Source organism: Myotis nattereri, assembly GCF_964212035.1.
Source record: "Myotis nattereri genome assembly, chromosome: 12".
NCBI classification, from domain to species: Eukaryota; Metazoa; Chordata; class Mammalia; order Chiroptera; family Vespertilionidae; genus Myotis; species Myotis nattereri.
Window position 1 is genome coordinate 33,527,730 of NC_138087.1, and position 17,496 is coordinate 33,545,225.

At 43.9% G+C, this 17,496-nt stretch overlaps 1 protein-coding gene across 1 annotated transcript in view; it reads left to right on the forward strand.

Annotated features, from left to right (window-relative positions):
* The first annotated feature begins 251 nt into the window (after positions 1 to 251).
* The window catches only part of GLDC (glycine decarboxylase), a 77,022-nt gene continuing 59,777 nt past the window's right edge, over positions 252 to 17,496 (forward strand). Inside the window, exons 1-3 of the mRNA XM_081103410.1 lie at positions 252 to 705; positions 1,254 to 1,332; positions 16,141 to 16,276. Coding sequence (XP_080959536.1) covers positions 451 to 705; positions 1,254 to 1,332; positions 16,141 to 16,276 — 470 coding nt within the window. The 5' untranslated portion in view covers positions 252 to 450. The remainder of the gene's footprint in view (positions 706 to 1,253; positions 1,333 to 16,140; positions 16,277 to 17,496) is intronic.

Consider the following 17,496-nt stretch of genomic DNA (forward strand, 5'->3'; position numbering starts at 1 on the left):
TCCCGCGTGAGCGAGATCCCAGACTGGCGTCCCCTCAGCATCTGCCATCACCCAGAGATGGAGCAGGAATGACTGAGGATGCCGGGAGCCAGCGCCCGAAAAGGGGGCAGGGAGAAGGGGCGGGGTGGGGTCCGCCTCCGCCCCCTACCCTCCGTTCACTCCCATTGGCCGAGCGTTCGCCGGCCCCATTCCCACCGCCCGCCCCCAGGGCGACGCTTAAAGTGTGCGGAGCAGGTGCCTGGAGTGGAGCAACAACTTTGCGCGCGTGTCCGGGCTGTGCGCGCCGCCCATTCATCGCCCGGGAGCGTCCGCACCTCCTGCCGCGCCGGTCATCCTCTGGGAAGGGACTCCAGACCGGAGGCAGCCGCCACCAGAGGGACCGCGACCAGAAGACGGGCCGAGAGCGCCGCTGACTCTTGCGGTCCGGGGCTGGAGACGGTGGCTGCGACCATGCAGACGTGCGCCAGGGCCTGGGGGCTGCGTCTGGGCTGCGGGGTCCCCGGCGGCCGCCGCCTGGCGGGAGGCGCGGGGCGGCGTTGCGTGCAGCAGAGCCGTGACAACAGGAGCGGCGGTGGGGACCGCGGCGGGGCTGGGGCCTCGCGCCTTCTCGAGCGCCTCCTCCCCAGACACGACGACTTCGCCCGGAGGCACATCGGACCTGGGGACAAAGACCAGAGGGAGATGCTGCAGGCCCTGGGGCTGGCGGTAAGGACCCCCCTCCGGCCCTGGGGACCTCGCCTCGCCCCGCCCGGGTTCTGCCGGCGCGGCCTCCCGACCCCCCGCCCGCGCTCTGTCTCGCTCCGCGTGGGACCCGCGTCCGGGTGCCGGGCCCTGGAGGGGAAGCGAGTCCGCGCGCTCGGTCCTCCGTACCCCAGCCTTCTCCCGCCCGCGTATTTTCTCTTCGCGCTTCAAAACCGTTTGTTTTTTCCAGCCCAAGTCGCCCCTAACTGATGAGTCCTAACTTTGAGAGAGGAGGAACTCCTAGTTTATCCGATTACCTCCCGTTGCCGGCTGCAATCCAACCCGGAGTGGCCCAATCACTACCCCACTTCATCATTTTCTTTGCTCCAAGCGATTTCTAGTTGTTGTTTTTTTCAAAGTTGTTCTTTCCTTTTTTAAAAAGGAACCATCATTAGGCGACTTAAGTGAGGTGCCCACAAGTCTTTGCAGATGCAACCCTCAGAGGTGACTCTTTTAATTCCGAAGCATTTTCCTCTCGCGTTCGTGTTCACCGTCTCGCGTTTTAATTCTAGAGCATTGATGAATTGATGGAGAAGACGGTCCCCGCGAGCATCCGTTTGAAAAGGCCCTTGAAAATGGAAGACCCCGTTTGTAAGTGGCCGGGAGGGCTCCTTAGTCGCCGCTGGCTCTGGCCGGTTGTCTTCTGTGGTCTCTGAAAGTCCAGCTCTAGGTTAGGATTGCTCAAGACCGGGAATGAGTATGTTTATTTAAACAGAACAGCGGCGGATGCGTCAAGGTGAGGGAGAGAGTGGAACATTTAGTCCCATAAGCAGTCAGTTTTGTACCCTCGGATGGAGCTGATGCAGCGCCTTTCTAGGTCTTCATCGCAGGGCTCCCGAGGTCCCTGCAAACTTCCCAGGGAAGGCAGTGCACCGACACGTGGGCGGACGTCTCCGTTCTCAGGTTCTCAGGCACTGACTGGGACGGTTCTCTCATCCTTTGGGTTGAGAAGTTTCATCACGTCTGCAGATCAGGATAGAGACTCAGAAGGGACCAAGGAATTGCCTATAGCCATGCAACCAGGGGAGTCACACACAAATGGGGGAGACCCAGACATCTGGCCTCCAAGCCCATGGTTCTTTATACCAGAATAGCTTTTAATTGTTCTCTTATCTCACACTTATATTTTATTTTATTTATTTATTTTTTTAAAATATATTTTATTGATTTTTTACAGAGAGGAAGGGAGAGAGATAGAGAGTTAGAAACATCAATGAGAGAGAAACATCGATCAGCTGCCTCCTGCACATCTCCCACTGGGGATATGCCCGCAACCCAGGTTCATGCCCTTGACCGGAATCGAACCTGGGACCTTTCAGTCCGCAGGCCGTCGCTCTATCCACTGAGCCAAACCGGTTTCGGCCACTTATATTTTATTATTTATACCTACGGAAAGGCAGCAGTACTTTTTTTAAGTGTGAACAATTTTTATAGAGAAGCACACAAATAAGATTAAATGTTTTGTTCAGAGAGCTTAATTTACTCACAGACTTTCTTAGAATTTTATTTTCTATTTAAGTGTTTTCAATAGTCTGAAGATTGCCTTTCAGAGGTTTTCCAGGACTTAGTCATGAATCCACCAGTCAAAGGGACAGGCAGAACTGAAGAGCTCTTGTCAATCGGGTTGTTTTGTTTTAGGTTTTAGGACGGAGAGGATATATGGAAGGCAAGCTTTATTTTGTGTTAAGGTAGATAAGTTGGAGTATGAAGCCAGTCCATCTGCGGCTGGCTAACGTAAGTCAGGCTGTGCTGAGGCTGCTTGTTGGTTTCAAATCTGAACCAGTTTCCCTGAACAGAGGATGACCAGTGCGACAGATGGCTGTACCTTTGCTCATAGAAGAAAATCAGCACGTTTTGTTCTGTTGAAGTGATTCAGACCTAGGCATAGCTGGAAGCCTTATCTATTTCCGTTTGAGGAAATCTTAATCCCGATTCATTGGATGTTTAAAGAATGAAGAGTTGCATATTTTTAAAGCAAGCTTTAAGTAAATATATGAACAAGTAAATGCCTTTCTGGGACTTTCAAAGTTAGAATATTTAGGTCAGCACTTCTTACAATATAATCTAAAATAGGATGTTCTTTAGGAGTATTAAAACCTAGGAAATGTGTCAGGGTTGTCTGTCCTTTTTCAGTTCAGCTTGTTTCTAGCAGAATAATTTGAACATTGGGGCCTTCCATTTCTTCTCCCTGTCCCTTTCCCTCCCCCTCTGCCCTTTCCCTATTTCTCTGTGTCTCTCCCCCCCTTGGAAATGAATTTTTCTTTTAAAAAAAAATGTTTTTATTGATTTGAGAGAGAAGGAGAGAGAGAGAGAAACATTGATCGGTACTCATCCTGGCCAGGGATCAAACATGCAACCTGGGTATGTGCCCTGACCAGGAATTGAACCTGCCACCTTTTGATGTACAGGACAATGCTTCAACCAACTAAGTCACACTGGCCAGGATTTGAAGCACACTTTTTAAAAAATATGTTTTTATTGATTTCAGAGAGGAAGGGAGAGGAGGAGATAGATAGAAACATCAGTGATGAGAAACAATCATTGATTGGCTGCTTCCTGCATGCCCCCTACTGGGGATGGAGCCCACAACCCAGGCATATGCCCTTGACCAGAATCGAACCCGGGACCCTTCAGTCCGCAGGCCAACGCTCTATCCACTGAGCCAAACCAGTCAGGGCGGAAGTACACTTTTGATAAGTAATTGGAGACTTATGTGTAAACTTTAAACTCAGCAGCTTCTATGAGATTTGAGCCTAGTTCCATCTAGTTGGTCTGAGCTGACTCAGAAAATAATTGCATAGTCCGGAGTCTTCCCTTGTCCTGAAGCAGACTAGCTCTGCAGCAGAACTTGCTTCTTGGGTAATGAATATTCTCCACATAGGGTGAGCGAATTGGTCCAATAGTAGCATTTCTATGTAATAGTGAGGCAGCGTTATCCAAACTTGGTTCCACAGGAATGCCCGTGTTCCATTGTAGTCAGAGAGGAATCTGGACCACATATTTGTTCGCCATGTACAGAGAAAACTAGTAAGAGCTAGTCATGAGTCCTCAGTGCCCTCATAACTGAGTAAAATGATTGTGAGAACTATAAGCAGCATGGAGATATGTGGGTTAGCTCTTATGACTAACTTAATAATCTCAAGAGTTTATGTAGTGCTTACCCGGTACTGGGCACCTTGTAAAGTACTTTCATGTGTTAATTTAATCCTTATAGTCCTGTGAGGCTATACCATTTTCACGTCTGTTTTAAAGAAGAAAGCATGGAATACAAAGGGCATGTAACTTGCCCAAGGTCAAAGCTGGTAAGCGGTGAAGACAAAATTCAACCTAACCCAGGCAGACTAGCTCCACTGTCCACACTCCAACCACCAGTCTACCCTGTCTTCATTGTGTCCTCTGCAAGCGGGTGGGTGTATAAACTAGAAAATTTCTGTCCTGACTCTCTGAAGTATCCAGTTTATGGATGTGCACAAATCCAGTCACACTGAAATCACTGCCATTTGCCACCTGCCCTATGGAAATACAGTGGCGTGCTGAGAGCACAGGTATGGGATACCTCCTGCTGCCAGGGTGCAGGACTGGGGCTAGGTCTTGAAGGATGGGCAGTGATGCTCCGCTGGACAAGGCTGGGAGAGGCTGCTGCAGGCAGAGGGACCAGCATGTACAGGACAGAGTGTCCTGACAGAATCAGGGAAGTACAGATGGTTCACCTGTCATGTAGGATCTTTTCTCTACCCTTGGGCACTTCAGGAAGTGCCTTGAAAGAAAACTTTGATTATCAATTGGCTTCTCAGTAAGTCATATTTAGAGAAATACGCAAAGCTACTCAGTTCAAAGCCCTATCAGTTTCATCCTATTTAGTGAATCCCCTCTCCCTCATCCACATACATAAGGGGGGAAAGAAAAGACGGAACATTTGTTTCTCTTGATAGTCATTATGGATGATTTTAGCTTTCTTTTTGTTACTCTGCTTTTTCTAGATTTCCTACAATAACAATGTTTTAGTTTGTAATTAATACAAAATTTAGAAGTACTTTAAAGTTGAAGCCAATGACTTTCGGGTATGGTATGCCTCACCGTGTAGTACTTTCAGGGAGATCATCTCTGAACTGAAATTACTGAACTGGCCCGTGATTTCACAGATGCTGCAGGGTTTAAAGTTTACACAAAATTGCACTTTGCTTATTGTGGGCATGCGTATCCTTCGGAAGAGAGAAGAAACTAAATGTTCAAGTTGGTCAACCAGAACCGAGCCTCTGAGACTTGTGGAAACTTAATGTTCTACATTACATCACTTAGACTCTAAGTCTTAGAGTGATTTTTTTTTTAATTATTTGAGAGAGGAAGGGAGAGAGAAACACATTGGTTTGTTGTTTCACTTATTTATGCATTCATTGGTTGCTTCTTGTATGTGCCTTAACTGGGGCCTGAACCTTGGCATGTCAGGATGATACTCTAACCAACTGAGCTACCCAGCCAGGGCACTTAGAGTAATTTTTAATGGAGGGCAGTGAGCAGAGAGAGGGGGTGTTGTGTAATGCAGCTGAGGTGGTTACTCTGTCACCCCAGTGGGGTTGGGCACTCACCTGAACTGACCCCAAGGACACCTAGATAGCTGGGACAGCTGTTCTCCAGGCTGTGGCTGACAGTTGTCTTCCAACCAAATGATGTCTGTTATCAGGCCCTGCCTATAGGCTCCTCAGTCTATGACAAAGCTCTCCCTTGGGCATTCCTTGCTCCTTCAGTTCCAGCTTAAATTAATATTTCATCTTCAATTCCAATTGGAATCATCCTAGTTGAATATGAATTTCCACAATTGTGGAAATAAGCAAAGATCAACCAAATAGTGAAAGCAAACATTTATTCTGAACCTGCTGTAGGAGTTAGCCTTTTGTTTTGGCGGAGGAGTGGGTAAGCCACCTTGTGGAGTAAAGGAAAGGCTTAAGGTGTTACCTTTTTGGAGGCTGTTGGCATGGAGAAGCTACAGGTAGGCTAATTAGAAGCAGGGCTTCCTATGCGCTTGGTTAGGGTTGCATATTTCACTTTGTCTGGTTGGTCCTAAATTGGAAGCAGGGATCACAATTAAGGAAGCTGTCAGTTATTAATCCTAGCCATTTGGGGCCGATTATTACAGAAGTTATTGTGCAGTTTCCTGGATTGTCATTCTGCAAGTCTAACTTATAGCAGGCTGGCTTCTGGGGTGGTTTATTGTAGGTAAGGGGGTTGGCTTCTTTATTGTAGGTAAGGTAGGTTGCTGCAGGATATATGTTCTGGTTATATATGGTCTGGCCACCGTCTGTGTAATTCATTCTCTCACAATAGAGTCCTTATATTTTTGTCATTAATTCCTGGTAGGCAGATCCCTGAAGATCTGACTGATAACTTTAGTCAATCTGTTGCCTAATTGTTAAATGTTTATTGGCCATTTGCTTTGTGCAAGGTACTGTGAGATATAGATATATATATATATATATATATATATATATATATATATATATATATATAAAATCACTATCCTCAAGGAGCTTACATCTTACCTTTGTAATAAATTAAGTCAGAAAGTTAAAAAGTCTCAAGTCCATGAGAACTATGGATAAAATGCTGTGAGTGTTCAGAAATTATGTGAAATTGAATAGAAACAACTGGGATTTCTGAAACAATGTAAAGAATTGAAATATAACTTTTTTCTGTAAGAAGCAAGGACAATATCTTTACATTGATGATTTTGTGTGTGCATGTATTATAAGAAGAAAAAGACTCAAAGAAATAAAGGTAGTACCTTTGCTCTGAAAAAGAAAATGGCAAAATGCAATGTGCAAAAAGTATAATAATGGGAGCATGATTATTGTTGTCCCATCTTTGATTTAATCTTATCAGAATAATTATGTTATAATCATTTGGGGATTCTGGAGTGTTTTCCAGTACCACCAAGCAATTCTTATGGACACTCAACTGGTGTCCTACAATTGAACTCAATTCTGACATTATCTATCTGGAGATAGCATCAGATCTCATAGATTAAAGACTCAGTTCCCAAGACTTCCCCTACTTCAGATGTCAATAGCAAGTCCAGGTTGTCACCCATGCTTCTGACCAACAAGCTATAAATTGAAGGTTTTCATGACTCACTCCTTGGGTTTGATTAATTTGCTGGAGTGGCTCGCAGAACTCAGATAAACATCTGAAGTTTACCAGTTTATTATAAATGATATTATACAGGATACCTGTGGACACCCAAATGGTGAGGCACATAGGGTGAGATCCAGAAGGATCTTGAGCACAGGAGCTTCTGTCCCTCTGGAGGTGGGCCACCCTCCCAGCAACCATCCCAGAAACTCATCAAATTTTTTGTTCTAGAGCTTCATCTGAACCTTTCCCTTCTTCCCCTTCCCAGAGGTCTGTGGGAGGGGCTGAAAGTTCCAACCCTCTAATCATGTGGTACATTTATTACAACTGATGGGCCTACATTGACACATTATCACCTAAAGTCCATAGTTTACATTAGGGTTCACTCTTGGTGTTGTACAATCTATGGGTTTGGACAAACATATAATGATATGTATGGCCAGTATAGCATCATCCAGAATAGTTTCACTGCCCTAAAAATCCTTTGAAGACATTTTTAAAAAAACTACCACATACATCTAAATTAGCACACTTCCTTAAATACAGTGTTACTCTTGAGGACTACTAGTATTAAGGTGCATAGAAGCATTTACCCATATACTAAATGTTCTAGCCTACTCACCTTCATCACCGTGAGTTACAAGCTATTACCAAATCTATTTTCACAGCTTCCTCTATCTACTTTTATTCTTCATTTACTGAGAGGTAAAGGATAGTAAAGATATGATCCCTGAGTAAGTGTAGGTTACAAGTGATAGGGAGATAGATAGTTCTGCAAATAAGAGGAATGGTTTGGCTGAGGGTATGACATGAGCAGAGGCATGGAATTGGACATATATGGTTATTTGACAGATTGTGTATAGAACAGTAGGCTACAAAGAGGCATGGAAAGTAAGGTATGGAGGGCTCAGAACCTGATAAGAGATTTGTCTTCAATCTAAGAAGAGATTTGTCTTCTACATAATGGGGAAACATTAACAATTATTACAGAGAGAAATGACACAATTCAACACAATAGTTCTGTGTTTTGCAGAGTGCCTCTGAGGTTGGAGACAAGGATGCAAATAGAGATTGCTGGAGAATTTATAGGTGATATGTTAAATGTGAATTAGTTCAGGTCTACCATGAAGCAGTCATCAAGACAGCATTAGATATATAAGAAATTTATTGGGGGGTGGGAGCAGAGAAGGCAGGGGAGCCTTTAGATTGTGATGTAGTTCTGACCTTGGTGGAAGGAGGGGAGACAGATGGAAGGAGGATTATGTAGGAAAAATTTTAGACTGCAGCACAGATATAAGAAAGTTTGGTGAGTCCGAATGGGAGTCACGGCTTGCAGTAATGGATCAGCATTAGTTCTCCTGCTGGGCTTAGTAATTGGCTGGGAGCAGCCTGTGGGAAGTATGGTTTCTGTACAAATATGGTGCTTGATCCAGAGGAGCAGCAGGTGGGGCTGTCAGTCACTTTCTCAGCTGAGTGTGTTGGGGTGATGGTGATATCATTAATGGAGAAGGACTAGGGAGAAGATGGTCCCGGAGGAAGGCAAGATCAAGAATTTGAGCAGAATTGAGTTGGAGGTGCTCATGGAACATGATCTGGAAAAGTTGAAGCAATAGTTGGAAATATGAGTCTAGAGCTCAAGAGAGAGATAAGAGGTGGAGTTGCAGGTGCAGTGAGTCTTGTGAATGAATTTATGGGCATGGGTGAGATTTCCTACGGATGGAGTATGGCGAAGAAAGTAGAAGCCAGGATGTTGGGGAATGGAGCATATAAAAGGAGGGAGACAGAGCAGTCTGAGATGGAGTAATGCAAGAGGCTGGATGATAAATGTTTATGCAGGGGGTTGTGGGTCCCAGTGCCATATTCTGGACCTTTCTTAGGGTTTTGAAGACATAAGGACAGTCCACCAAGATGGAAGCTCAGTGACCCCCGTCTCTGAGTGAATTCAGGAGCTTTGGGTCAGATGTTAGCCTACAAAGGTTGCGAGCTGCTTTCGGGCAGGTCAGTGTTTTGACTTCTACTCTTTGTGTACTCTTTCCACCCCACCAAATAGCACTGGACCTTGATTTAATAAGTCTCCATCATGTGATGTGTGAATAGCTCATCACATTTTGACTTCTTAGGTTTGTTTTACTTATGAAACCCAAAGTATTTCTATAAAAATGCAAACTGGGAATTTTAATAAGGATTCTCAATGTCTACTAGTATATTATCAACATGCTAATTGATTAGATAATAGGGAAACAATTTTGGAAAATCCATAATTATTGTAGGCACCGCATTATTTCACAGAACTTGCTTAATAGCTGCAAGTTTCCATTTATAAATGTTTCTCTGACACTCATGCTTTTAGGGACATGAGAACAATTTGTGCATTGATTTGCCATCATGGATTCTGTGATGGGTGAGTTATTATGAATATTGAGCTAGCTGTATGTGGGAGTTTAAGTGCATTTTCATTACAACACCTTGACTCACGTGTATTTCCTAAGGACCTACTATGTGCATAGCAACCCACTATGCCTCTGCCCACACAGAGATTATAATTTAGTAGTTGAGATTCTAGGATGGACTACAGATTTCTCCATAGGCTTATTCTTTGATCTATAAAATAATATCTTTTTTCTGCAAGTGTGTTAGATTGCTTGAGTTGGACTGTTAGAACATATTCTTCCCTTTTTGTTCTTGTTCTGCTGGCCATAAAAATGTACCCACAGGGCAGCAAAGAAGAAAAACAAATACTCCAGGACTTCCACCCTGATCCTCATTTCAAACTGATCTTTTGGCCAGTTATGTAGGTCAACTAGTGTTCCAGATAAATATTATGAATTGTAATGTTTCTTGAAACTATTTTCATAGCTTGAATAAAGAGAGGCAATGGAGGAGGCCTCCCACAGAAAGCAGCGTGACCCAAGTTCAAAGAGTTAATAACCAACATGGTGCCCCTCATTCCAGCTTCCCCACTGTGGGGTGCTGTCTTGGTTTTCCTACAGCTGGTTCAAATATATAGATTCGGTGTGTCTTTTGAGAGAGCAGGAATAGCTGCAGGGACTGTGCACTTCTTTGGAGAGGAGGGACCAAGGAGTCATCAGAAACAGTTTGTCAATTCTTCAGCTCCTTTTACCATGAGGTGCTTGGCCAAGGAGTCTAATTCCTGTGGATCATTTGGGGCTGGGAGAGGTGGGGTATTAATTGGCTGAGCAAGAAGATGGGGAAGAGCCTGACAGGATTAGGGCAAAAATAATCATAATGTGTTTAGGGAAATGGGTTAAGGGTGGGGAACAGTGTGTAGACATGTGTGTTTAGGTATAGCAGGTATCTTGACCCAGCCTGCCTGTCCATTCTGATGATATTTTTCCAGTTCTTGTCAAAATTCACTTATATGGGAAATTAGAACCTAGCCCCATGAGTGTATTGAGTATTTAACAGTTAAATCGGCTTATTCCTGTTAGAAAGTATTCATGTGGTGGAGCAGTTGGTACAAGGTTCTCCTTGATATTTTAGGTGAAAGTGATGAAGGAGTCACGATTGAATAGGCTCTTATGTGGAATTATATAAGGAGGAAGCATTTCTTCTGAATTCTAAGAAGTAGGGATAGTGTGAGACCCACCTTTGGATTTTTCTGGAGTGGTGCCGAGGGCAATGCACTCTGTTCTTGGTACATTAGGGCGAGGGCATTATGCAATGTTCCGAGGGATCAGAAGCAGGCGTTTTATTTTTCCACCAGAAAAGCACTTACTGCTGAGATTCCTGATGGGTAGCTTGAGGGTTTTCATGGCGTGGAGTGCATGATAATATTCAGCGTCTGGTCTGGCTGCCCTGCCAGGCTTGCCAGGCAGGCATCTGGGGAATGACAGTATCTTTATACATTTAAAAATTTTTATTTTTAAATTGCAGCGTACATTCAGTTTTATTTTGCTTTTGTTTCAGATGTACATAGTGGTTATGCAATCATACACTTTACAGAGTGCCCGCCATATTTCCAGTACCGACCTGGCACCATACATAGTTCTAACAATATCATTTGTTATATTCGTTAAGCTGTATATTATATTCCCCTGATTATTTTGTAACTACCAATGTGTATTTCTTAACCCCTTCACCTTTTTCACCTAGTCCCTCAACCCCTCTCCCCTCTGGGAACCATCAATTTTATCTCTGTATTTGAGTTTGTATTTTTTTAAAAATATTTGTACTTATTTCAGAGAGGAAAGGAGAGGGAAAGAAATAGAAACATTAATGATGAGAGAGACCTCCTGCATGCCCCACACTGGGGATTGAGCCCACAACCCAGGCATCTGCCCTGGCTGGGAATTGAACTGTGACCTCCTGGTTCATAGGTTGAGGTCGATGCTCAACCACTGAGCCACACCAACCCCGCTGTATTTATGATTTTTTTTTATACTCCCTTTCTCATTCTGTTTCACCCCCTCCCCCACCTCAGTTTCACTGACATCCACAAGGAAGAGAGAGTTACAGGAATTGGGCCTGTTTACAGGAAGAAGCTGTTAAGGGGGAAGGAAAAGTGTGAGGAATGTGCTATGGAGTTTGCTCTGGGGGAAATATGAAGTCTTTCCTTTCTCCTCTTTGTCCACACAAATTTTCTTGGGCTGCCTGGGCTTGAGATGACACAATTGCCTTTTTATAATGCTTCTCTTACTATGTAGGGGAAAAGGTTACCACTTTGGATCCAGATCCCACACTTTTTTCTCTAGAAAAGAATTGTTCTCCAAGGGAGAAAGGAATCTACATGTACTGTGAAGTGCAGTGGAGGGTATTGCCTGGCTAAGACTGGGGCTTCTATTTAGACGAATTATACCCATAAACTTGCTCTGAGAGACGGGTCCTGCTGTGTTCCATTTCAGATTGGTTCAGCAGGTGGATCTCTGATGTGGACTTTTCCCTCTCCTTCCTTTTCTCCATGTCTGTTGGCATCATTTAACATAGGAATTCAAACTCTGGGCCCCTAAATACACCGGATTTGCTCTCCTGCCCAATGAGCCAAAAGAGAATTTTCATTAGTGGACATGAGAAACGGCCTCCAGTGATCAATCAATGCAGATACTACACTGTGTGTTTGGGAAATGTTTTCCTGATGTGTGATAGGTAAAGCCTGAGGTCTTGATTTTATCACAGTAAGAAGCAGCTTAACTCTCTGCTAGAAAGTTTGGTCATGAGCAATGGATGAGTGGATGGGAAGGGCTTCTCACACCATTCTCACTTTCAGAAGCATGACCAAGTACCTACCCTACGCTCAGGAGTGTCCATTAGCTTGGTGTACAGAGGACTGCTCATTCCATTAACTCACTTTGTTCCCAGCAGAAGGTAAAATTGGTTGTAAAGACCAAGCTAAGCCAAATAAAGCCATATTATCAGCATGTGGGGGAAAAAAAAAAAGACCAGGCTTAATTGGGGCCAGTAGGGAATATTCAGAATAGCCCCAAGCTAGGGGAAGGCAGAGCTCTCTAGTACTGGGGAGGCTGGTCCGGTAGGAACTAGAGTATATGTGTTACAGGATTAGGGACTTTTGTGTCTCAAGTTGGACCATATAGTATTTGTGCTTCTGGGTCTTAGCTGTAATCAACTATTTTACTCTTCATCTATGCTAATTAGCTTTTAAATTCGTTCAAGAGTTTCATTCCTGTGTAAGGCATAGTGGCAGCTGTAAGGGATGCTGGTATGTATCTGAGCTGATGGGGAAGGTGCCAGTGGGCTCCTGGCTGGTCTGGTTGGAGGTCTTCTCTTCCTGACTGTTGAAGGTATATGGCAGGACAGGACCAGGGCCTGGGTGGCAGGAGGCTGCTGAAGGAAAGAGGAAGGAACTGGGCTGTAGCAGAGGCTCTCACTGGGGTTCTGCCTGGACAGCCCCACTGGGAGAGATGAGAGAATGCATTTTCTTGCAAAAGGAAACATCAGATTCCTCCTTCATTCTAGTTGAGAGTTTACTAGTGTCCAGATGCATATCAGCATTCCCCTCACAGAAGCTGCTGATGTTTTATGCACTTGAATGAAATACTTGAAAATTTTAAAAGGCCAATTGGCATAAATGAAGAACAAAATAATGATAGATAATACATGGAAACCTAAAAATGATCAATACAGACACAAATATTTCCAGCTGAGAGAGTTCCAGGGGGAAGATCTTAGGAGCAGAGGGGCCGTACTGAGTCCAGGGCAGCCATCTCCTGGTGCCTCTGGGGATTCATTTATTTTACTCAGTTTCCATTAACTCACTTGCTGCAATCCAACCTTTTAAGGAGTTAAAAAAAACTTTAAAAAATTTTAATTTTGCCGAAACCGGTTTGGCTCAGTGGATAGAGCGTCGGCCTGCGGACTGAGAGGTCCCAGGTTCGATTCCGGTCAAGGGCATGTACCTGGGTTGCGGGCACATCCCCGGTGGGAGGTGTGCAGGAGGCAGCTGATCGATGTTTCTCTCTCTCATCGATGTTTCTAACTCTCTATCTCTCTCCTTTTCTCTCTGTAAAAAATCAATAAAATATATTAAAAAAAATTTAATTTTATTAAAATATAGTTGATGTACAATATTACATGAGCTTCAGGTGTATGACATATTCAACATTTATGTACCTTACAAAGTGATCACAATAAGTCTAGTAACTACCTGTCACCTTGCAAGGTTATTATGATGTTATTATTTTTTAACTCCTCACCAAAGGATATGCTTGGGGGGGGGGGGGAGGAGAGAGAGAGAGAGAGAGAGAGAGAGAGAGAGATGAGAGATGAGAGATGAGAAACATCGATTGGTTGCCTTCTGTATATTCCCTGACTGGGATCGAACCCACAATCCAGGTATGTGCCCTGACCAGGGATGCACAGGACAACCCTCAACTAACTGAGCCACTCCAGCTGGCCTATTACGATATTGGTGACTGTTTTCTCTGTGCTGTACATTACATGCCTGTGGCTTATTTATTTTATAACAAAAACAAAAAACTTTTACTCACTCAAGAGGTATAACAGGAAAAGTCAAGCTTGAGAAGCAAGGCTGCTGATCCTATAGCGTTCTGCCATCACATGGTGTTCTGCTTGTATGTGTGCTCTGCGTCCAAATTCCCCATTTCTGGTTAGGACACTGGTCATTGAATTAGGACTGACTCTAACACAGCACAATTTCATCTCAACTGGATATATCAGTGCAACCCTATTTCCAAATGAGATCCCATTCACAGGTTCCTGTGGTTAGGGCTTCGACGTACCATTTTGGGGGACACAGTTCAACCACAACACTCCCTTGCCCATCTCCCTCCTGGACTAGTGTGCTGGTATCTTACCATTTCTCCCTGTTTCCAGGGCTTCCCCTCTGACCTGTCTATACTACCAATAGAATTATCTTTCTGTAATGTAAGGGGAAATCATATCATTCTATACTCTGTGGCTCCCAAAGGTTAAACTTGTGATTTGACAAGCCCTTTATAGACTGTTCTCATTTGAGAGCTGGCCCTTTTGTCTTCATGGCATACTATGAAACAGGAATATCTTGCACAGGATCTTAATTGAAGCTGGCCTTGCTGAGTCATGCGCCTGCCAGGAATTGCTCATTAATCTCCCCTCCTACTGGGCTTCTCACTCACTCAGCCCTGAGAAGTCCTTGGGAAGCGGTTGGATTTCTTGCAGAATTGTTCCTAAGGATGCTGTGCTTGCATATCTCATCAGATCCTGTTTTTTTATGCTTTCACTTTTGTTTCCTAACCTTTCAGTGGAGGAAGGCAAGATTGCCCATCATATGGTAGTTGGGTTATATTTACTCATGAAACTGATACTTACAAAACTATCCTCTCTTTCCTTAACCCAGTCTGTCAAAATGGCACATATGTTGTGAACTTATTTCCCGTGAAAGCATGTGGAGTGGGAGGGGTGGGATGGAGGGTGAAAATGTTTTCATGGAGGATAAAGAAGGATTAATGAAAATAATATTCATATAGAGTTCAGCAGGATAGAATCAATGTGAAGCATCTTCTTAGCCAGTTGGCCATCTTAGAGATTATTGTACCTAGACTTTTTTTCTGATACTGTAACAATAAAATCAATCAATTCCACCATTTAATTTACTGAATCCCTAAGAAGATCTTAAAGGAGCCTGACATTTGCCTAAGTAGTTAAATCTCAGTTAAATTGCAGTAGTGTGGTCTCCCTAGGTGCAGAGAGGCAGAGAAAGAGCCATGTAAGGTCACTTGTATCTAGAAAGCATCTTTCAGTATAAGGGCTACCTTTATCAGTCCGAACTTGGCCCAGTGGGAAACATGTGGAAGCTGGAATTAGACTGATTGGGTTGTTATCCTTTCATTTAAAGCAGCGTAGACCTAGCTGGTTTGGCTCAGTGGCTAGAGCACCAGCCTTCAGGCTGAAGGGTTCCGGGTTTCATTGTGGTCAAGGGCATGTATCTCAATTCCCGGCACATCAATGGTTCTCTCTCTCTCTCGTCTCTCCCCCTCCCTTCCACTCTCTCTAAAAATCAAGGGGAAAACATCCTTGGGTGAGAATTAACAACAACAACAACAAAAGTAGTGTAGCCATAGGTGATTGATCCTCTTCAAGAAGGCCTTAGTTTCCTAGCTGCATGAAAAACATTTGTTACAATACCTGGCAAAAGGTAAGTATGAAAAATGTCAGATGTCAAAATATTATTATTTTGTTGTCATTATATGAATGACCCCAAAGCGGGTTTCACCTGCATCCAAGAACTTTATGAAATTCTACCTAATTACCTAAGCAACCTAGTGGGAATGCTGGTTAAAACTACACATGGGTCTTTTATTACAACTAATATTTTACATGGTGGGGTGAAGGGCTCTTTATAAGTAACTCTTTCAGTGACACAAAGGTAAAGGTGTTCGAGGTAGAGCAATTTTAGAGAAAAATGTAGGCCACGTGTTCAGACTTATATCAACTATTGTTATAAGTCAATTTAAAAGGGAAAACAGTATTTTACTAAGAGAAAGTAGAATTTTTATTGAAAGGGGACAGAAGAAACCTAGAATGAGACAAGTGTTAAAACTGGGCAATTCTGACAAAACCAAAAGCTCCCTGCCCCCAAATTCTGAGGCACCTTGAGGAGTAATTGAGTGCTGTTTGGGGGTTTTTCAGATTTCTGCATGTAGTGCTTAGTGTTTGGGGTGGGAGAGACAGTTCTTATATTTTTCATACAGCTGTTCTCTTTATATAACTATCCAAACAAAAAGAGGGTTTAAAACTATAACGAGAGCTCTCTTTTGAGACACTTTCTCTCTGTAACATTTTTCTCTTTCTTACAATCAGGCGAAAATGAAATCCTTGCAACTCTGCGTGCAATTTCCAGCCGAAACCAGGTCTGGAGGTCGTATATTGGCATGGGCTACTATAACTGCTCAGTGCCACAGACTATTTTGCGGAACTTACTGGAGAACTCAGGATGGTAATGTGTTACTTGATGAAAAACAGAAGTATTGTGATTTTATCTGTATGGTTCTCCCCACTTTCCCACACCCCCTACTCCTGGGGGCCTCAGAACTTATCCACTGACCCCTGCACTCGAGCTGTCTCTAACCTCCAGGAACTTACCTGGCTTCCTCTGGCTCGGGAAATTTCCTTACTCAAATTGGTGGAGGAACTAGAAGCCTCTTACTGCTTTTATTCCCATAAAACATCCTAGAGCTCTAAATTGTGAATGCTGGTAATCTCTTTCTTTCTCTGACCTAATGCCTATTCTGTCTTTGTAAGGACATCTGAGCAAGATGTCACACCTGCAGGGGAGCAGATTCAGGGCTTTACTCTTTGGAAACACTGGGGTTTTGGGTTATAGACAGTCTTAGAGGTTGGAATCAGTGAGCCAGAATCTTGGTCCATTGTCTTTCGTCAGGATTTTAGGAGGCTCCATTGTCTCTCCCTGACTCCTATTCTAGATTCACAACCAAGTGAAAAAAAAAAAAAGGCAATGTCAGGTAAAGGGAGATCAAAATATTAGCTTTATTACTTAGTACTCTGTAGAGAAAGAGAACATGTGAGGCCTGTGAACAGGCTCCAGTGGAAACCATAAAAGAAGGAGCTGAGCTGTGCATGCTCAGCTGCTCGTTCTGTTCTCCCCTCACTCATTCCTAGTCCTCAGGGTGTGTGTGTGCGTGCGTGCGTGCGTGCGTGTGTGTGTGTGTGTGTGTGTGTGTGTGAGTGATGTCTGTCTGTCTTTGTTCTTGCATTTTCTCGCGGCTACTGCTTGACAATACTAAAAGTGTCTCCTCCACACCTAAGGTAAACCTCCCATGTCCACTTCCATAGTATTTTGTTATTTTCCATTGTTGCTTGTTATGTGATGTAAAGAATGAAACAGGTTCCCTTTCCAATACTAAGTAAGAAAACACCTTTGATATTTATTTATTTATTTATTTATTTTATTATTAGTTAAGGTATTACAAATGTGTCCTCATCCCCCCCATTAACCCCAACCTCCCCCCCGGCCCCCGCCCCACACACTCATGCTCCCATCCCCCTGTTGACCTTGGATATTTTTGATAGGTAGAGACCATGGCTCCAAAAGTGCCTGGGAGCAGATTTGGGCCCCTCTTCCTCTGCCCATTGGGAAATACTGCCAGACTGTGGAGGGGGAAAGGTGGGGACTCCCGGGCCTTTCTTTCCCTTGTT